The sequence below is a fragment of the Balaenoptera acutorostrata genome, chromosome 6, assembly GCF_949987535.1.
Source record: "Balaenoptera acutorostrata chromosome 6, mBalAcu1.1, whole genome shotgun sequence".
NCBI lineage: Eukaryota > Metazoa > Chordata > Mammalia > Artiodactyla > Balaenopteridae > Balaenoptera > Balaenoptera acutorostrata.
In genome coordinates, this window is record NC_080069.1 from 70,933,622 (window position 1) to 70,956,768 (window position 23,147).

Sequence of the window (23,147 nt, forward strand, 5' to 3'; positions counted from 1 at the left end):
TAATTTTTTTTTGTATTTTTGCCAGTCTGATAGTTGAAAAAAATCTCACACATATTTGCTTTTCTTTGATAACTAATGGCATATTTTTTTAAAGTATATTAGCCATTTGTATTTCTTTTGCTGATTGTCCACTTATATCGTTAGCACACTTTCCTATTGGGTAGTGTCTTCTCTTCCTCCTCCTTCCTTCTTTTAAATTTTGAGATTTCTTCATAATATAAGGATATGAACTTTTATTTGTGATTCATACTCTACGTATTTTGCCATTTAAAGATATTTGCTGTTTTTCTCTTTTTGGTTTTGTTTTAGAAATATTTTACTATGTAAATGTATACCTTTTTTTTTCAATTGGTATTCTTACAGTATAATTAGACCATTATAACCCATGATTCAGTAGATGGATTAAAGATTAGATATTTTAAAAAATGAAGGTACTTTTCTGATTGGAAACCATTTTGCAGATGAGGAAGGTGATGAATTGCTCATGTTAATTAGATGTTTGCTGTAATTCCAGTTTCAGCTGCATATAAAAAAAGAATTATGAGAGAGATATTTTGATGTAGTTAGTTGTAGTTACTTTAAAGCCAGATAGTCCTGGCTTTGTTTATTTTTCTTTAATTTAGATGAGAAATACTTATCAAGCACCTATTATACATTAAACATTCAAAATGGATTTTCCACTTATTAGCTGTGTGACTGTTGGCAAGTTACTCTAAGTAGTCAATTTCTTGACTCAGTTTATTTATTTGTAAAAGAGGGATAATAACTACTTTGTTGAGTTATTGTAAGGGTTAGTTATAGTTTAGCTGAAGTATTTAGCAGCACCTGACATATAATTAGACAACAATAAATCATTAGTATTATTGTTTTTATTCTTTATAGTAACAATACATAATTTTAGCCCATTACTATATATAATACCATTGCTGTGGTAGTAATTTAGCATATGAGGTAATTAACTATGATTATTATAATTTTATTAATAGAGAGAATGGAGCCTAGCTAGACTGACTATACTTAGGATCCTGTCAGATAAATATTACTTCCTTATATTTGTATAGCTGTTTCGTTTTCAGAGCTCTTTCTCATTTCTTGTTTTATTTGCTCTGTACAGTCTTCCAGTAAGAAAAGCAGGGCCTGTATAATTTTCCATTTTGCAATTGAGGAGCGGAGGCTTGTAGAGAATGACAGACTTGTCCAAGGTCATATGGCTTATAAGTGGTTAATCAGGTTCATTTCTTTCCACCTATAGTTAAGATTCTCACTGAACCTAGATTGACCTTCAGTATGGGAAAGAACAGAGAATAGACTCTGACTATAATTGACGAGTCTTCATTTAACTTTAGCCATTTTATAGTTTCTTGTGTTTGCTCCCATTCCAGTCATCTGAACATTGGCTTTAATGTTTTAGTAGTCTATTATGTTGATGGTGGTTACAATGAACCACATCTCTGGGTATTCACACGCTTGTGAAGTCTCTTTCCTTTCAATGTGGACTGGGCCTGTAGCTTATTTTAACAAACAGAATGCAACAGAATTAGAGCTGTCTGAAGTCTGGGCATAAGCCTTAAGAAAGCCAGGTAGCTTTTGCTTTTATGTTTCTGGGAGACCTGAACCATTATGTCAGAAATCTGGCTACCTTCCTAGAGAGACCATGTGGAAATGAGGCCACATGGAGACAGGGAGAGGGAGAGAGGAAGAGAGGGAGAGAGAGGGGGAGAAAGGGGGAGAGAGAGAGAGGCTCTGAGGTTACATGGAGACAGAAGCCCAGTCACCCTAATCCTAGTATTCTAGCTGAGCCCAGTTCCTACCTGCCAGCTGAAAGCAATTGTGTGAGTGACCACCAGCAAGACGAGCAGAAGAACTAGCTGAGCCAGCCCAGGTTGCAGAATTATGAGCAAAAAAAATAGTTTTTGTTTTTGTTTTTGTTTTTTTGAGCAATAAGTTTTGTGGTGGTTTGTTACACAGTAATAGAAAAGCCAGAGAAGCATGACAGTGTACTTGAAAATAAAAGTCTTGCTAAACGGTGTTTCCCTTTCTTGGCCTATTTTGACAGTTTTGTCTTTTTCTGGTTTGCTAATGTCAGGCAGTGTTGAAGAGAGAGAATAGTAATGAATAATTTTTCCCTTCCAGAAGCTCATCTTACTGAACCTTTAAGTACACAGGTTTGGCTGATACTTGGGTAAACCTGAGGTAAACCCAGTCTCTCTGTGCTGAGTCTCTTCAGAGAAATCTCAGGATATTGGGCTGCTTCCTATTTTCAGGTCTCTGATTCTTCTTCTCTGTTGAATTTCCTACTCCCAGCCTTTTGTGACTCTCTTTATCCCTGTCAGAGTTGGATTGGATTTGGCCTAGGTTAGCCAGCTAAGAAAAGATGGCGTAGTCTTTCTTCCTCTCTTGAACTTGTTTCTGTTGTCCACAAAGACTTGGGAGGCCTTTTGGGGCTGAGAGTAAAACTAAGACATGGACTCACCTCAGTTTCTGATCATTTACATATTACTTAACAGGAAAGATATCGTGCAGTTTATCTTTTCCCTCTCGTAGATCAATTTCTTCCTATTTAACTATAAATACTGCATATTTTATTTTCCCATATAATTAAAGTTATAAAATTATAAAAATAAAAAAATTGCAAAATGTTTTGTAAGTTTCTGCCAGAGATGAGAACCAGTGAACTAAACGCTTATAAGAATAATTTTTTAAAAACAATTTTGTTGTTGTTAAAAATGCTTTTTTGTTTTAAAAAAAATACACGAAGATAGATTTTAAATATTACAAAGCTTGATTGGCTTCCAAATTGCTGGAGTGAGGGCCTCAGTGTACTCCCTCTCCCTGTAACACAACAAAAACGCAAAACAACTGAAATCAACCATTTCAGAATTCTGGCAATTGATCAAAGCCAGAGAATGAACTGAAAATTGTCTATCCAAGAGAAGACTACTGAACCTTGAAATGACAGTGGCATCTAACTTGTGCCCACTCCCATTCTCCCTCCTTCCCCAGCTTGTGGTATAGCAGAAACTGGCAGCATTGCAGACAGTGGAGAGATCTGACCACTTTTGGAGATCCATGAAAAGCACCATCCCTAGATCACAGTTAATATTTTGTCCGAACTTGTATCTCCCTGGGAAAACTGAGTTCTCAGAGAGTGATTGGCTATTGATTTGACTTAGAGCTCAGCTCAGCTGGGGGAAGAAAATGCCTACCCCCTGGGCTTTACTGAAACAATAGCAACTGTTGGCAACATCTCCACTGTTTAAGGCTGTGATTTCAGGTGGGGCAAACAAGAGCCTGGCCAGGAATGTAGAAGGAAATCCTGGAGGATTAGCCAACCATAGGGAACTTTGAAAAGCTCCAACATATTTGTAGATATCTGAAAGATTGCAGATGTGCAAGGCTGTGCATATGCCCAGGAAAGACCTGGGAAAGGAGAGGATCCACCTCTGGCTGACCTTGAGGCTCTGTGCAAGAAGGAAGTGAAAGCTAGGGCTGTCTTACAAGCTACCTGAAGTTTGAAGGTGTGGCTTCTCACGAAGGTTCCTTTGGCTTTGGCAAAGGGTGGAAGATATACAGGCAAGGCATTTAGGGAAATCTTCTGACCAATCACTGGTTGACCACTAAATTATACTGATCCAGGAAGCCAGGCTTAAAAACAAAAACTTAGAAGAATACTCAGTGGCCACATAATACAGAGACTACAGAATTAGTTCATGAAAGTGCTAAACAAATAAGCAGCACCAAGAAAAAAAAGAGAACTAGCGAGAAAAAATCTTAGTGGGTCAGTGTAGAAGATTCTGCTACCAGAATTGTTAAAATACATTATCTAGATAGCTTGATAACTATCTAGTTAAGTAGATAGTTTCAGATATCTATTTAGATATCCAAATAGGTATCTAAAACTATCCAAAATGTCTAGTTTTCAACACAAAAATTATGAGAAATAGAAAAGTATGCTACATACATGGGAAAAAAGTGAAAAACTAGCTAACAGAAAAGTGTCCCTGTGGGCCTAGATTTGGACTTAATAGACAAAGACTTTAAGTCAGCTATTGTAAATATGTTTAAAGAACTAAATGAAACCATGTCTAAAGAATTAAAGGAAAGTGTGAAATTGATACCTTACCAAAGAGAATATCAATAAGCATAGAAATTATTTTAAAAGAACCATATAGAAATTTTGGAGTTTAAAAGTATGATAACTAAAGTGAAAAATTTACCAGAGGGGCTCAATAACTGATATGAGTTGGTAGAAGAAAATATTAGTCAACTTGAATGTAACTCAATAGAGATTATCCAGTGTGAGGAGTAGAAAGAAAATGAAAATGAACAGAGCTTCAAGAGACCTATGGGACACCTCAAGTGTACCAACACACACATAATGGGATAATGGGAGTCCCAGAAGAAGAGCAAAAAAAAAAAAAAAAAAAAAAAGCAGAAAGAATGTTAAAAGAAATGACAGAAAACTTCCCAAACTTGCTGAAAAAATACTAATTGACGCATTAAAGAAACTTAGTGTACTCCAAGTAGAATAAACCCATCATAGTCAAATCATAGTTGAATTTAGACATCATAGTTAAATTTACAAAAGTGAAAGACAAAGAAATCTTGAAAATATGAAGAGAAAAATAAGATCAATAGCTGACTTCTCAGAAACCACGGACGCTGGAAGACATTTTCAAAGTTGAAGGAAAAAAGCTGTCAACCAGGAATTCTGTATCTAGCTAAAATCTCCTTCAAAGATGAAGGAGAAATTGACACTTACAAATAAACAAAAACTGAGAGTCTGTCACTAGCAAATGTCCCCTATAAGAAGTATTAAAGGGAGTCCTTCAAGTTGAAACAAGAAGACACTAGGCAGTAAACTTAAATCCACATGAAATAAAGAGCAGTGGTAAAGTTAACTACATAGGTATTATGAAAGACATAATATAAAAATACATATAGATGCATTTTTCTTTGTAACTTATCTTCTCATGTTTTAAAAGACAACTGCATAAAGCAATAATAATAAAACTGTTGATGGGTTTATAACAGAGATGTAGTTTGACAATAATAATAAAAAGGAAGGCAAGAGAACAGAGGTATATTGGAGGAAAACTTTAAATTATTATTGAAATTAGGTTAGTATAAATCCAGACTAGAATGTTTTAAATTAAAATGCTAATTGTAATTTCCAGAGCAGCCACTAAGAAAATAAGTCAAAAAATTATAGTGAAAGAAACAAGGGAATGAAAAAGATACACTAGAAAATATCTACTTAACACAAAAGAAGGCAGGAAATGAGAAAAAAAAGATATTACAGAGCTCAAATATACCCTTAAAGAGTAGAAGTTAGAATGTGTAATTTCCATGTAAAATAATATGTTTATATAATCTTTAAGGAATGTTACCAGTAGAGAAAATTGGTCAATGGATCCTCTTTGGGGCTTAATTTTTTGATACTATTGGATACTTATCAATAGATTTTTAAAATATGGTATAAGAAAAATGCACCAAAGTGAGGTCAACGTGAAAAGATTCCATTAACCCTGGGTTCTTAAAATGTAGCTTTGTTTCCCTGGAAATGAAACAGTAATGTATGGAAATGAGAGATTCTCTTTATTTTGTTTCTGAAAGTTTGGGTATGGAAATTTTAGTTCTTCCCCTTCCTCTAAATATGGAAAAGAAACAATGAGAAAAATGCTTTGGAGAAGAGAGGAGATCATGGGAAAAAGGCATCTGGAGATAAATGCACATAGGAGAGGGTTGTCAAAAAGAAAAATGTTCTGGACAGAATATTTCTGGAGTCTTGAGAGGTATTTCTGCCTGCATTTTCCATATATTGTTGATTCTCTTCTCCATGGGTGCCCAGCCCAAATGCATATGTGATCTCATAACAAGGATTGTTCATTGTTCAAGCAGCCACACTTATAATGTCTTACATATGCCTTCAGAAAATAAAACCCATGTTTAGCTTTATAGTGTGAAGAAAGTTTAATTATATCAAACAATACATGTAATCTCCTTATTATAGGAAAAGTGATTAAATTGAATTTTCTTATTACTGATTTAAACTATCATTTAAAAATGCAATTCTCAATCTGTTTTCAGTCCCAGCACAGTTGAAGAATGTAGCACAGTTGCATCAGTAATGATGGCTCACTCAACGGGGAGCGTCTCTCTGGGTGAGAATAAGTAATATTTTAAAAGTCCTCCAAGTAATTCTGATATGGTGTACCTCCTTTCCATTATAAGTAACAAATTTAAATCATAGATTCCTAGAATTTTATAGAAATTAGTGTTATTAAGAGATTATGATGATTAAAATTGAATCTAGTAAGATTATTTTGTTTCTTAAGCAAGTTACAGTGAACCTTTTTAGTACTTTTTCTATAAGCTTACCAAAGTTTTCAAGACATTTTTATTCCTATGTTTTTTTCTCTAACCAGATTAACCATTTTTAACTGTACAGTACAACACGTTAACTATATGCCCATTGTTGTGCAACAGAACTCTAGAACTTTTTCAGCTTGCAAAACTGAAACTTTATACCTGTGAAGAATAATTCTCCTTTCTCCCCTCCCCTCAGCCTCTGGTAACCACCATTCCACTTTCTAGGACTTTTACTATTTTAGATATCTCGTAAACGTAGAATCATGCAGTGTTTGTGTTTTTGTGACTGTCTTATTTCGCTTAGCATAATGTCGTCAAGGTTTATCCATGTTGTAGAATATGACAGGACTGCCTTGTTTTTTAAGGCTGAATAATGTTCCGTTGTACAGGCATACCTCATTTTATTGTACTTTGCTTTATTGTGCTTCTCAGATATTGCTTTTTTTTTTAACAAATTTGAAGGTTTGTGGCAACCCTGCATTAAACAAGTCTGTCGGTGCCATTTTTCCAACAGTATTTGCTCACTTCCTGTCTTTGCATCACATTTTGGTAATTCTCCCAATATTTCAAGCTTTTTCATTATTATTATATTTGTTATGGTGACTTGATTTTCCTATTGCAAAAGGTTATGATTTGCTGAAGGCTCAGATGATGGTTAGCATTTTTTAGCAATGAAGTTTTTTTTTTTTTTTTTTTTTTAATACTTTATTTATTTTATTTATTTATTTATTTTTATGACTGTGTTGGGTCTCTTAGTTTTCGTGTGAGGGCTTTCTCTAGTTGCGGCAAGTGGGGGCCACTCTTCATCGCGGTGCGGGGGCCGCTCTTCATCGCGGTGCGCGGGCCTTTTCACTATCGCGGCCCCTCCCGTTGTGGGGCACAGGCTCCAGACGCGCAGGCTCAGTAGTTGTGGCTCACGGGCCCAGTTGCTCCGTGGCATGTGGGATCTTCCCAGACCAGGGCTCGAACCCGTGTCCCCTGCATTGGCAGGCAGATTCTCAGCCACTGCGCCACCAGGGAAGCCCCAGCAATGAAGTTTTTAATTGAGGTTTATGCATTTTTTTAGACATAATACTATTGCACAGTTAATAGACTGTAGCATACTGTAAATGTAACTTTTATATGATTGGAAAACCAAAAATTCATGTGACTCACTTTGTTGCAATATTCAATTTATTAAGGTGGTCTGGAACCAAACCCTCAATACCTCCCAGGTATACCATTTATCCATTTATTTATTTATTTAAAATTTATTTTATTGAAGTATAGTTTTTTTCAGTTCTTTTTTATTGAAGTATAGTTGATTTATAATGTGTTAATTTCTGCTGTACAGCAAAGCGATTCAGTTATACATATATATTCTTTTTCATATTCCTTTCTATTATGGTTTATTACAAGATATTGAGTATAGTTCTCTGTGCTATACAGTAGGACCTTATTGTTTATTCATTCTATATATAATAGTTTGCATCTGCTAATCCCAAACTCCCAATCCATCCTATCCATTTATTTATTGAGGGGCATTTAGGTTGCTTGCACTTCTTGGCTATTTTGAATAATGCTATATTGAACATGGGTGTACAAATATCTCTTCAAGATCCTGTTTTCAATTCTTTTGGATATATACCCAGAAGTGGGATTGCTGGATCATTTGGTAATTCTATTTTTAATTTTTTGAGCAACCTCCATACTACTCTTCATAACAACTGCATCATTTTACATTTCCACCAGCAGTGGACAAAGGTTCCAATTTCCCTGCATCCTCACCGACACTTGTTATTTTATGTTTTTTGTTTTGTTTTGTTTTGTTTTATAGTGGCCACCCTAACCACTCCTAGGTTATGTTAGGTCTTTATTTACTCCTAAATCACTTTCTAAAGAAACAGAATAGCTACTTTAGGAGATTTCCTATAATTATTACAAATCTTCACACTGCTCCCTGATCTCAAATACTAGAATACTAATTGGGGCTAGTCTTTTAAACATATTAGATTGAATGCGTAAAACTGGACATTTGAATTCCTTCATACTTTAACAGATATGATCCTCTTTACTTTTGGAATTCATATGATACTACGTTAGACATCACCACCTTATAAGGCAACGATAAAATGCTTTTGTCACTACCTGTAGTTTCTAAAATGGTAAGCGTGTTTTAATGGCATCATCATAGTGGTGATTGCTGTCACTGGGTGGCTTGTCTGCTCTTGTTTCCAAGCAGTCCATAAATGCCGTATCTTCGGATGCGTTTCTTCAGTGTATACCTAATGTGCTTCTCTGACGCTCTCTGAACATGGTTTTCTCCATTTCACTTACCCTGTTGCATCTGCATGTGAATCTTTCTGTCATCCATTCTCCACAGATTTCTTGCCTAAGTGGGGTTGTGTTGCCAAAAACTTTGCTTCAGTGATGGTAGACCAGCTCTCTCCCAGTGCCCTATATTTGATGAGCTAGCCATTTAATAGTAAGTACAGCTTATGGATGATGCTTATGATCATATTCAAAACAGAAGATATAATGCTCATAATCCATCTAGTCCTCACAGCTGAATAAATTTGGGCATTTTCTATTTTGTGGACATGTGGATTGATTAGGAGCTCAGCGTTGTTTCTAACTTGTCTTTGACTCTTCCAAAGATTATACTTCAGTGTTATAAGTTTGGGGAAAAAAAGCCACTTTGAATTTGGGGGCAGATCTGTATTCAAGTCTTGACTCTGCCGCTTGGTTGATTACCTTAAGATATGTTTCTTATCCTCTCCGACTCAGAAATCTCATATGTAAATTGCAGATAGTGATACGTAAACTTTTATTTTAAATGCTTCATTGATATAGTAAGCTTGTGTTTTTAGGAAGTTTTTTAACCAATTCTATCACGTTAGAATTTTCCTCTTACAAATAGTGAAGGTGAAGGGATTTTTAGACTGGTAATACTTTTATAACCCGTATGTGACAGGAGATCTCTTCTGATGAGTTTGGTTCTCATAGTTTGTCCATTAATTGAAAGAAGTCAGTTAATACAGATCATAAAAGATGATGCATACATCCCACTAACATTTTAATTCAAAGCATATAAATAGACTGTCTTTTGATTAGGGCCAAGCCCTTTCCTTATAGTATGGGTTTGCTGACTGGAGCAACAAGTCTTTCTTAAATCTATATTTATAACAAATCATGTCCAGTTTACATTTTGTTTCTCTAGATTAAAACTATAGAGAATTGAAAAGCAGTGGTTCTCAAAGTGTGGTTCCCAGACCAGCAGCATCAGTATCACATAGGAGTTTCTTAGCATGCAAATTCTTTGGTTTCGCCCCAAACCTACTGAATCAAGCTAAGAAGGTGGGGCTCTGCAATCTGTTTTCACAAGGCCTCCATGCTAAAGTTTGACAGCCACTATTCTATATTTTATGATTTCCACCAGTTTTTATATTTCTCTTACCCTTGCCTATGTCAACAGCACTGTTCTGTAGTGACTTGCCTTTATCAAGTCTTTCAAAGCTTTTGACTTAGTTTTTAAAGATACATTAGCTTTTGTTTTTGCTTTCGTTGTTTATCTAATATGTAATTAAATTTGTTAATTACAGTAACAATGAAACTCCCCTAATCAGCAAATACTACTGATTTGAGGAGAAGATATACTCAGCATTAGGGAGCAGAAGTGAGGGGCATACCAGAGAGTAGTTCACATGCCGTGAGTTTTCAGCACACCACGGGCATCTGTCCGTATGGTTGCAGAGGAAGTGGAGAGTGTGGGTTCAATTAGCAAGCTGGGTAAATGAGGCTGGTCAAGAGAGCTTCTCATATTTATTTTTCTGTGTAAGCTTACAAATTTCTCTGATCCTTACCTTTATAGCCCTTAATTCAGTACTTCTGTGTTAGACTTCTGTCTGTTGATCTGTAAGTAGTCTTCTTGCTTAGAACCTGGAGTTTGAAATGTGTTTTTGATAACTCGTAAATCTCTTAGGTTGATGTGGAGAAAGCAGAGAACCCACCCAGCAGCTCAAATGGAAGATGTGTACCTATTTTCATTGACACTGAGCAGGAAACTGCATAGCAGCTAATACTTGAAATAGAAAACAGATAGAAATGTTGTTTCCTAGCCTGAGACTGTAACTTTTGCTCCAGTTTTTAGTGCCTACTTTGATTTGGGAGAAAGCAGTCATGTGTGGGGATAGTTCAATTCAATACATCACGATGGCCATTCCTGCCGAAGTGCAGGTGAAATATTTGCCCACCATTGAGATACAAAAGGGGTTATGTAAGTCAGTCTGGAATCTGGCCTGCTGAACTGAAAACAGTGCTGTTTGGCAGCATTCTGGATGGCGTTTTGATTGAGTGGCTTTTCTAACTGTATGTTTAAATTATTTTATGTTTTTAGCCACATTGCTGATTTCACAAAGAGAAAGGGGGTAAATAGCCTGTCTGTATCACCTCTGGATCGTATTGTTGCTGCAATAGTTGGGTCATAGTACTGCTATGAAACATGATTAGAAAACTACCTAATACAAAGAAAATAACTATCGTATAACAGTATCAGGATACTGTGACAGTGGTCCAGTAAAACAGCAGTACTAGTCCCACTGAAGTTCAGATGCAGATTTGATATTTGTTTAGCATTCATTCTTGAGTGACACAGTGACCCAGTCATTCCACTAACAAAACAATTGCTGCTATAAATCTGATTAAAAAAAGAAGTGACTTGCTTAAGACAGACTGAAGTTTTGTTAAAGATAGGCTCAAAATCCACATATTTTATGTGCGTAGCATAAATTGTGAGTCTCTATTTAAATTCCACTTTGTTGTCTGGAGAAGGGTTTAATAAAAGCAATGAAACTTTAGTTTCATGCCAAACTAAAGTAAAAGGAGAACAAAAATTAACAGATAATAATTATCGAATAAGTTTTGAATGGTAACTGTAGACTAATGATGTATAATTGTTACATCATTTTATTGTTACAAATATTCCTCTAGAATGTTATTGTCTAAGTTTTATAGATGGGTAAAATGGATTAAGAAAACTGGTGCCTTGCCCAAGGCCATGAGCTAGGATTTGAACTGTGGCAAAGCCCAAGCTTTTAAATACTACTTTACACCTTAATATCCGGTGCTTTAATATTCCTGGCCTGCTTTCAAAAACTTCTCTCTTCCTGTCAATTCCAGAGATAACATTCAATAACTTGACAACAGTGACCTTTCTAAACAAATATAGAGTGTTACAGAATTAGGTGGCCCAAGATTATATTTTATTTTTCTGGCTCAAAATAAATTCCCTGCTCTTGGAATGATAAAGTCCAAAAAAGACCCTTCTGTGTCCCAGGACTTCATCAGGCCACATGGCCAGCTAGTGCCCTTTTTCATGAGCCAGTCACGAATACAGAGCCTTATGTCTTTATACTGTAATTTAGATTAGGGCCTAATGAAAGGGCAAGAAGCTGCTTTACTAAATGAGATCATTCTGGCCTTCAGAAATGGCAGTGCATTTGGTTAGAAAGATTCTGAGGAATTAATGACGGAAAGGCAGTACTACTGTCTGGCCTGTTAAGTGGATGTAAGCAAGGAGAAGGCTGATTCATAATTTAACGGACTCCCAAATTAGGCATCTTTTTTTCCATTGGGATTCAAGTAGGATTTTTTTCTAGTATTAGAAACCTTGTTCTTGATCAGTCAAAATCTGGGTGGAAATCTTTTTGACAGTCATAGACAGATATCTTTGGAAAATAAATTCTGTATTGGAAACATAAGTTATGTCATATGGAAGCATAAACATGATGCTTTTATGAGCTCAATTACATTTAGTAGATTTCAGATTTAGAGAGACCAGGTTACACAGGGTAGGCATAGAAATGTTTCAAAGATATATTAAAGCCAACTTATAATTGACAGTAAAAATTACAGTGACAGTCACTGGACGTGGAGTCAGGAGGCCTGTGTTTGAGACTTTTCCGTTACTCTGAAGGATCCTAAAGCAAGTGGTTTAAATTCTCTGTGAGTCTCAGTTTTCTCATTTGTAAAATGAGGCCAGAAGAATATTACCTGCCTTGTTTCATTACAGGGTTGTTCTGAGGACCAAGTGAGGGGGCATGTAACAAAGTTATGGCGATGTATAAAGTTACGGTGGCATCTAGTACATAATGGGAAGTGTCCTCAGTTGTGAGTAGGGCAGGCCTGCATTTGGAATTGCTCTATTAGTAGTTTGGTGATTTGTGCCGAGTCACCACAATCTTGAACCTTATTTCTCTCACCTGTGTACAATAATAATCCATCTCACAGAGTTGTGAGTGTTACATTAGGTGTAGATGCTATTTTTAAGTTTTTATAAAATAGTGATCAACCGGGAATTATTATCTTGAACAGATTTCAGAAAGTTAGAAAAGAAATAGCCACAGGCTTCTTATCTGTTCCCAAATATCTTAGCAATATAAATAATCCAAAGAATATTAGAATGTTAGTGCTAGAAGGACCCTCGAAGGTCACCTATCTTATCCTCCTCATTTTAAGACAAAGGATTGCCTCCTAATCATATTTTTGTCATTTCTGCTGTGTATATGTGTTTGGATAACACTGTCACCAGCATCATCAATTGTAAAGGATGGCAACCATCACTCAATCTTGATAGATACAGATTTCTAAAAATGTAAAGACAGGGAAGAATTCTGCTTGGAGGTAGTATTGTGTTATGAAAAGAACCTGGGCTTTGTTGTCCAAAGTTACGATGGAATCTTGATCCTGTCAATTACTAGTTTGGGGACAGTGGAAAATTTACTTAATGTTTGGTGTAGCGTAGCTCCTTAATTATATTATTTCTTTACCTATCACACAGGCCATGTCTGTGTCTATACCTTAGCCATTTCCACATGTGATTCTTGGATCTGAGATGAGTTTGCTTTTTATGCTGTTAATGGTTCTTGACCTTTTTCTTCCTTGTCTCCTACAAATACAATAGTGATTCCTTCAGATGGAAGGGGGGAATTGTAGCAAATCAGAAGCTTGGAACTGTGGGTTAGGTGAAGTTAGAAAAGACTTCTCCTTAAGGCTGGTTTAGGAACTTTAACATGAAGCTATTATTTTTAAAACTATAATTCTGTTAGGCCATTTGTCAAATTTTTTCTTACGTGATTGAGTTTCAATTTATCTGTGTTGGTTTTGCTTATATTAGGGGTACATGTGTTTAAAAAATTCATTAGACAGCTAAATGGGCAGTGTTTTAATATGGAATTTTAAAATACTATTAAGTGTATTCCTGTGAGAAGACCTCTTCAAAAGAAATAACAAGAAAATAATGTTTTATCACTGAAAACTCAGTAAGAGCAAATGTAGAGAATGTTTATGTTCATAATTAAGAATAATGACCTTTGAAAACTTTTAAGAACATACTGTTAAGAGATTGCATAGTTTATATATTGATGATAATAAGCTTGGGGTTTTTTTCACTTATTAAGAGTATTCTTTTCATTCTTATTTGATATCCAGGAAATATACAAGTTGATCCTTAAATTTGGAAAAAGAAAATTCAAAACCAATTAGCTGTTCAATTCTAGATTCTAATGGACTAGATTGAAAAATGGAACATTGGTAGATAAAGACAACATTATACAACATAGAAGCTGGTGATTCAGTGTGAATTTTCTGTCATTTATCAGCATTTTAACTTTGGAACGTGTTTTTCTTTTTTTCCTTTTGTTAATTAAATAAATGGCTAAAATTTCTCCTTTGATCATCTTAATGTAATTTCATTGCAACCACTAATCTGTGGGGTTTCAGTTGAGTTTTTTTAATATGAATTTATGTAGAGAGGCTTTATATCTTTCTAAATTTTGGCTACGCTAATTAGAGGATGGATATTACAAAAAATTGGCAGTCAGTTTTTTGAAATATTAAAATGAATTGGTTAAGAAAAGGGATACAAATGTTTAGTGTTACATTTTTCAGCTTGTTTTTACATTGTCCTTCAGAATGTTTAATATTTTGTAATGAGATTTCTTCTTGCAAAAAGAAAACAATTGGGCAAAAATATGAGAAATGTTTTCAGTTGTCCAAGGCTAATGTTGACTTAAATAGGTCTAGGTCTTCATGGTTGACAGCTGCAGATAATTAGCTTTTCTTTCTTAACAAAGAAAGCAAATGGAGCTGCGAGACAGTCATTGCCTTTTCTGTCATCATCATAATAATGTATGTATTTAACTTCTGCAGTTCCTTAAATTGATTTAGTGCTAAGCTGCCTACATTACATACAATAGGAGTGACAAGTGAAAGCTGCAGCACATATTTGTGTGGCAAAAGGGAGCAGTGATTGACAGCAAAGTTCCTCTCTACAAGAATTAGCAGTGTTTTGGAGCTCAGAAAGGGCCAGATACACAATTCTTAAAACTGTAGAGCAGATTCACGAAGTGAATTTTAAGAAGTGATTGCCACTTGGTATATTTGAGTGTCTCTGTTCTTGGCTCTGGGTGAGGGGCACAGACGGACAGAATCTCACCTGACTGCCGAATGTGAGGAAGTTTTTTTTAAGCATATTAGTATTTGTAATTTAAGATTGATACTTCCAAATTATAGATCATATTGTGACTGTATTCAGTAACTGAAAATTTCCTTCAACTCTAACTGATTCACCTTATTTGAAGAAGTCAAATAATACATCTATTCAAATGAGGATTTTAAGACTGTAAATCAAGCTGTTCTTCAGTGAAAATATCCATTTTCACATGTTTCTAAAACTTGAGGGATCATTTTTGGAAAGGTAATTGTGTAACGCTTTGTGATTTCTTTTGACCAGAGAGTGGCTAAGTGTGATCATCTTTCAAAAGTACTCAAAATATCCTGCAGACATTACATGAAATTTCTAAAAAAAAAAAAAAAAAAAAAAAAAAATATCCTGCAGTTCCTTTGTTTGTTCGACAGAAGCCCAGAAGCTGTGGTTGAAAAGACAGTTGGTGATTGCTGTTGAATAATGGTCTGTGAGGAGCCTAGAATGCTGGGCTTCATACAATACCATGGAAATGCTTTTTGTTTTGGTGGCAACACCTTGTATGCCTGTGGGGTGGAGGGGAGCCCTACATGTCTTTGTACGTTGGCAGCCTCTACTGGCCATTGCAAAGTGTAGCATTGACCTCTGTTCTTTCCACTTCGGGTTGCATATGGTTTTATTTGGACTCAGCTCTCACTTTTTTGTTAATCCCTTTTAAAAACTAGTTTATCTGTTGGATCTCGAGTTATAGTTATTTTAAGAGCTACTAGTCCAATATTGTTGTCTGTAAACTAATATAAAGAATGGAAATTTTTAGAATTTTGGGAGAAGTTATGAATATAACCCTGCGCTGAGAAATAACTTCCATCTAAGAAGTAAGATAGATTTTAAAATACTTTCTCAGTTGCACGCCTTTGATTAGGGATTTACTTGTTACTGGCAAATAAGTCTGATCCCCTGAAAGAAAGCCTTGACTCAGTGATAGATTTAATTAAACACATGTTCATTTGTTCTTTAGTTTTAGGTGTACCAACTATTTTAGAGGTTTACAGAAAGTGGGTGTAAACTCTTACTGGGCTTTATGATTGTAGGTACCTCTGGGGATTGGTGGAGGGTCTAGACTGTTAAGTCTAGACAGTTACAAATATCTGTAAATAAAGTATCCAATTGCAGTAAACCCTGGGTTATTCTGGTTTTAGCAGTAAAGACTTATATTTTGTTTGACCTAATATCTTTGTGTTTGGGGAATAATTTGACCACAGTAGGTGATTTCCTCAACAAAACAGATCTGTTTATTGATATTTCAGTTTTATGAGTGGCTCTACTGGTCTCCTAATTATTTATTTTTTTTGAAAGACATTCTTTATATGCTCTTTTTTTTAATTTTTATAAATTTATTTATTTTATTTATTTATTTTTGGTTGTGTTGGGTCTTCGTTATTGCGCACAGGCATCCTCTAATTGCGGCGAGCAGGGGCTACTCTTCATTGTGGTGCGCGGGCTTCTCATTGTGGTGGCTTCTCTTGTTGCGGAGCACGGGCTCTAGGCATGTGGGCTTCAGTAGTTGCAGCACACGGGCTCAGTAGTTGTGGCTCGCGGGCTCTAGAGCACAGGCTCAGTAGTAGTGGTGCACGGGCTTAGTTGCTCCGCGGCATTTGGTATCTTCCCGGACCAGGGCTCGAACCCGTGTCCCCTGCATTGGCAGGCGGATTCTCAACCACTGCGCCACCAAGGAAGCCCGCTCCTAGTTATTTTTGAGTCTCTTGGCATTTTCTTTCTTTCTTTTTTTTTTTTTTTAAAGATTTATTGATTGATTGATTGCTATGTTGGGTCTTCGTTTCTGTGCTAGGGCTTTCTCTAGTTGCGGCAAGCGGGGGCCACTCTTCATTGTGGTGCGCGGTCCTCTCACTGTTGTGGCCTCTCTTGTTGCGGGGCACAGGTTCCAGATGCGCAGGCTCAGTAGTTGTGGCTCACGGGCCTAGTTGCTCCGTGGCATGTGGGATCTTCCCAGACCAGGGCTCGAACCCGTGTCCCCTGCATTAGCAGGCAGATTCTCAACCACTGCGCCACCAGGGAAGCCCCCTCTTGGCATTTTCAAATAAGACACCTTGTTGAACCTTTTTATATAGCCTCATAGATACTGACTTTCATTCCTATTGCTCCCACTTATTCCTGGATTATTATAGTAGAGTACTAGTTGATCTCTTTGCTTCCATGTTCTTTGCCTTCTAATTCAACTGATACAACATGGGCATATGTATTTGACTAAAATACTGCTTTTATCACATCATACTTTAAAAAAAAATGATTTAGTGTTGTCCTTAGAAAAAGAGCTCAATAGTATAGAGAACAGAGCAAGAAAGGAGCACTGGGCTAGGAGTAGGAAGATCTTGGTTGGTTGTTGTTTTTTTTTTCCTCCTCGTCTCTTGCTGTAGTACCTTAAGCATAAAAATATACCTTCCTAAGCCTCTGTTTCCCCATTCTATAAAATCATTTGTTGTGAAGATTGGTTGAGATAATGTATGTGAAATTGCCATGAGCTCTGTACAACTCTATTACTTTCATTGCTACAGAGTAAAAAGACCAAATTCCTAAGACTGGAATTTCTTTCCAAACAGCTCCATTTCTGTACTGTGCCTGACATATAACAGGTACTCAATAAATGTTACTTGGGTAAATGAATCCTATCTTTCCAACCTTATCTTCTACTTCTCTCTAATCTTCCAGTTCAGGTAGGTAGTCTCTACTTTCTCCATCGAAAATGTTTTTCACATAGTCACATCTGTGTCAGCCTCATGTTCACTCATCTTTTTCAAACCCATTTTTCAGGAATGATCAAGTCCCTCATACCTCATTCTAGTCCATGTTTGCTTTCTTTTCTACCCTAGCAGTCTTCCTGTCTTTATCACTCATCACTCTATTTTGGCATATATATGATCTTCTATTATTACTAAAAGTGTCCTGTATGTATGCCTTCTCTTCCCAGTGTACTATAAGCTCCTGCAATACAGGAATGTTAGCTTTGATTTTGTAGTTACTCTTTCAGGATATTTTAACGTGACTTGTAATATATTCAAACTGATATATCAATAAGTATTGGTTTATATTGTATTTGCCAGGAGATAAAGTTTAGGACTGGCAGGATTGGCAGGTTGTTAGAAGTGAGATACTAAGATGCTGGCAGACCACTGATACTCTGATTTATAGAGTAAAGACTTCAGATTGTAAGGGCTTTGGGAAGGTTCCCCTATGGGGCACATAATGACCTACATGTTATTAGTTAGAGTCTTCTATTTTAATAAAGTGTCCTTTAAAATATAGATGTCTTGGGGCTTCCCTGGTGGTGCAGTGGTTGAGAATCCACCTGCCAATGCAGGGGATACGGGTTTGATCCCTGGTCCGGGAAGATCGCACATGCTGTGGAGCAACTAAGCCTGTGCACCACAACTACTGAGCCCATGCTCTAGAGCCCGTGAGCCACAACTACTGAGCCTGCGTGCTGCAACTACTGAAGCCCGTGCACCTAGAGCCCATGCTCTGCAACAAGAGAAGCCACCACAACTAGAGAAAGCCACGTACAGCAACGAAGACCCAACACAGCCAAAAATAAATAAATACATTTATTTTTAAAAATATATAGATGTCTTAGTTAGTAAGCAGGTCCTCATGTACTTATATAGTTTCTTTGCAAATATAAATGAAGTGAAAAAAGGCATAGAAATCATAGGGATGATACAGTGACTGACTTTTCCACTGATAACCTTTTGGGGGTTTTTTTAGCATTTGCATTTTTACTTATTCAAATCAAACAAATTGCATTTATTTCTTGGATAGGTAAGTTACTGTATGTCTTCAGTATATATTTGATTGCTTTTATCTTAATTGGTTTTATTGAGGCATAATTTACCTCAATACAATTTGATGTACAATTTGATGAGTTTTGACAAACTCAATTTTTTAGTGTACAATTTGATGAGTTTTGACAAATGTGTATGGTGATGTACCACTATCATATCAATATGTAGAACATTTACATCACCCCAAAAAGCTTGTTCATGACCTGTTATAGTCAATCCTTTACCTCGTCCTCAGGCTCCTGGCAACCATACCTCTGCTCAATGTCATTATTGTCTTGTCTTTTCTAGAATGGAATCATACAGCATGTAGTTTTTGTACCTGTTTTTTTTTTTTTTTAGATTGTACTTGTATCATGTAGTTTGTTCCTTTTTATTGCTGAGACGTAGTTCATTGTATGGCTATGCCACAATTTGTTTATTCTGTTTACTAGTTGATGGGTATTTGGAGTGTTTCTAGTTTTTGGCTATCATGAATAAAGCTATTATGTACGTTTGGTACAGGTATTTGTATTAGCATATGTTTTTATTTCACTTGGGTAAATGAGTAGGAGAAAGATTGCTGAGTCACATGATAAGGAAATACTTTAACGTTGTAAGTAACCGCCAAACTATTTTCTAAACGTACCATTTTGCACCTCCACTGGTAATGCATGAGTTCCAGTTGCCCTGCATCCTTGATAACACATAATATTGACGGTGTTTTTAATTTTAGCTCTAGTTCCAGTGAGTATGTAGTAGTAATTTATTGTAGTTTTAATTTGTATTGCACTAGAATGACTAATGATGTTGAGCATCTTTGCATATGCTTATTGGTCATTTGCATATCCTCTTTTGTAAAGTGTCCAGACCGTTTACCTACTTCTAAAAAATCATGTTTTTTGTCTCCTTATTGAGTTCTTTTTAGATATTTACAATTTTGGATACAAACCCTTTATCAAAAATATGTTTTGCAAATTTTCCCCCTCACACTGATGTGCTTGCATATTCATTTTCTTAAGGGTGTCTTTTCAAAGAACAAAGGTCTTATTTCGATGAAGTTAATTTATCATTTGTTTTCTTTGGGCTTTTTGTGGAGTATTAAAATTTTTGTCTAACCTAATGTCATTTAATTTGTCTGTTTTCTTCTAGGAGTTTATAATCTTCTCTTTAGGTTGTTGATACATTTTGAGTTAATTTTTACATATGGTGTAAAGTAAGTTTCATATCTTTCCATATGAGTATCCAATTTTTTCAGCACCATTTGTTGAAAAGACTATAATTTTTTCATTGAATTACCTTGGCATCTTTATTGAAAATCAATTGATGATATTTGTGTGGGTGTATTTGAATGCCAATTTTTTTATTATTATCTTTATGTCAGTACCTTATGTTCTTGTTTACTGTAGCTTCATAGTCTTAAAATTAGGTAGTATATGATTCCTCTCATTTTGTCTTGTGTTTCAAAATTGTTCTGGATATTTTAGGTCCTTTGAATTTGCATATAAATTTTAGAATTAGCTTGTCAAATTCCACCAAAAAATTCCTGGGATTTTGATTGGAATTGTATTAACTCTATAGATTGATTTCAGGAAAATTAATATCTTAACCATATTGGGTATTATGATCCATGGACATGACATATCTCTGTTTATTTAGGTCTTCTTTAATTTCTCTTACCAGTGTTTTTTAGTTTTCAATGTATAATTCTTGCATATCTTTTTTTCTTAAGTTTCTCTCTAGGTGTATCATATGTTTGATACTTTTATACTAGCATTGCTAGTACTGAAGTATAATATGGCTGGTATTGAAATATATTTGACTTTTTATGTATTGACCATATAGCCTTATAATGTTACTAAATGTACTTATTATTCCTAATCGCCTTTAAAAAAAATCTTTAGGATTTTCTGCATAAACAATCATGTTGTTAGCAAATACAGTTTTACTCCTACCTTTCCAATTTGTCTGCCTTTTATTAACACATTATTGACTGGGGGATTTTTGCAGAAACTAATGCCTGTGGCCAGAGATTTGTTATGTAAGTGAATATTGAAATGTCTCCGGTCAATAACGTTCAGGTAACAAAAGACGTATTGAGATGTCTCTGGTCAATAAGTTGTTAATCTTTCGGCTTATTGCATTGATTAGAACCTACAATGTTGAATGGAAATGGCAAGGGAAAATATCCTCGTCCTCTTCCTGATCTTAGAAAGAGAATGTTTTGTCTTTGACCATTAAATATGCTGTTAGCTATAGGTTCTTTTTAGATGCCCTTTATCACCTTGAGGAAGTTCCCTTCTATTCCCAGTTTGCAGAGAGTTTTTACATATGAGTGAAGGTTAAATTGAGGTGATTTTATGCTTTTTCTCTTTTAGCCTGTTAATCTGGTAAATTACACTGATTGATACTGTAATATGAAGCAACTTTTAAATTCTGGGATAAGTCCCATTTTATCATGATTTATTACACTTTTTATATGTTACTGGTTTGATTTGTTAGGATTTTGTTACATTCTTCTGTCTGTTTTCTTGAATATTGGTAGTGGTTAAATTTTCTTGTAATATTTTGGTCATTTTTTTTAAAAACTGGAGTAATGCTGGCCTCATAAAATAAGTTGGTGAACGTTCCCCCCTTTTATTTTTGGAAATAGTAATAAACACCAATTGATTTATGAATTGGGTGATACGAAAGGTCACGTATGTTACTCTAACAACCTATTTATTGTCCCTGAAATAAGAAATATTTTAATATATGCTATAGGGCATGTTCTTCCTTTCAGATATTCTCCAAATAGTTATTTGTACCTAAAACCAAAATAAAACACAAAATAAAATAGCTTCTGTGGGTATGTTAATGCAGGTATTTGTAAAATTTGATATGCAAAATAAAAATGTAATAAATTTGGATGTGAATTTAATTTCAATAACCATAAATATATGATAGTATATTTCATAGAGATGTTAATACCTGCATTTTTTGTTGTTGTTTCATTGAAAACATTTTGTAAAGTCTTTTGTACATTCTCATTAAGTCACACTTTATATATACTTCAACTTCTTAAGACTTGTCAGTGATAATTGTTACATTGCAGTGAATTTGTGAAAAAACTTTGATCTAGCGTTATATTGTGCTAACTGTACTTCTTCCTAGCAAGAACCTATTCCTTGAAAGGGCAGTAGTTCTATTTTATCTTTTTAGATGAGAAGACTGGTAGATGTATTCCAATTGCTTAGTCATCGATTTGACTTGACCTTATTGGATGGATGGCTTTTTACATGTTGGTGTTAAAATCATTCTGCCTTCATCTAAAGCACATTCTATGAACTTTAGAATGAAGATGACAAATGCAATTTTACTGACTAACACAGTATCTTTTAAAATTGTTTTGGAGGATTGGGAAATTGGATTAAATGAATAAAAATGCTGAACTATATTGTTTAATAAAGAAACACAAAACTCAATTTATGTTTTCATGTGATGAAAACAGTTTGTTGCTCTCTTATGTACTTTCAAGAGTATTAAAAATTTAACATTGCTACAAGGTTTAAAAACATTTGCTACTTATATTTGCTATCTAGCTTAGACTGTAAATCCCCTGAGGAGAAACCCTATGCTCTGTAAATCATCTAGCATATTCTTGCCTTTATAAATGTCATATAACATTTATTAGAATGATGAGATTTCAAAACTACCTGAAAAGTTTAAATTATATGAAACAGAATTTCCTAAGGTGCTTAAATAGATCCTTTTCCATTTTTCCTCTTACAACCGTCATGAACTTGAAATTTTTCTCCTGTGTAAATTTGCTAAATGCTTACTTTGCAGTAAATACCACCTACATAATGACATAAGATATAAGAATCAATAGCTATAACTAAATTATTAAGCATATTGTTGATATTTCGCATGATTATATTTTATGAAGTATTCACCCAGTGAGTTGCATTTACACTTATTTACTGTATAGAATGACATAAAAAGCCACGTTACAAATTACTCTGTTAAAGGCAGCTGTGGTATTACTACTATACCGTATATTTTAAGTGAGTATTAGTGAAAGAAAGAAAATAAGAAAGAAATAGTAAATCTCAAGGATGTTATAACTCACTGGGAAAAGTTGTATTTTGTAGATTATAATAACCTGTGATTTTACAAGAAAAATATTTTTCTGTGGGAACATTAAATATGTCAAAGTGAGAATATAAAGAAGCATTGGTAGGCGTGTGTAGTTCTCTATTGTACATACAGTAAAATATGTTGCTATTAGGAAATTGATTGGTTAAGTGGTCATCTAAGTATCATTCTTTCTCACTGTAGAAACAGAGGTATGTGTACTTGGAATGGCAAGAAAATAGCAGTGTTTTGGAGCTTTTTTGATAGTGGACATGTGTAGCTTATAACTAACTGCTGTCATGTCTTAATGTAATTAGTGATATTGTTTGAAGGGCTTTTTTAGCCCCTAATATTCCTCTCAAGCC

At 35.1% G+C, this 23,147-nt stretch overlaps 1 protein-coding gene across 7 annotated transcripts in view; it reads left to right on the top strand.

Annotated features, from left to right (window-relative positions):
• The window catches only part of RFX3 (regulatory factor X3), a 296,992-nt gene that overhangs the window by 51,606 nt on the left and 222,239 nt on the right, over positions 1–23,147 (top strand). For 2 of the 7 annotated variants that reach the window (XM_057549444.1, XM_057549445.1), the window contains one exon: positions 6,091–6,164. The exons of the other annotated variants lie outside the window; for them this stretch is intronic. In XM_057549444.1, the coding sequence (XP_057405427.1) occupies positions 6,131–6,164 (34 nt within the window). In that variant the 5' untranslated portion in view covers positions 6,091–6,130. The remainder of the gene's footprint in view (positions 1–6,090; positions 6,165–23,147) is intronic. 7 annotated transcript variants of the gene reach the window in all.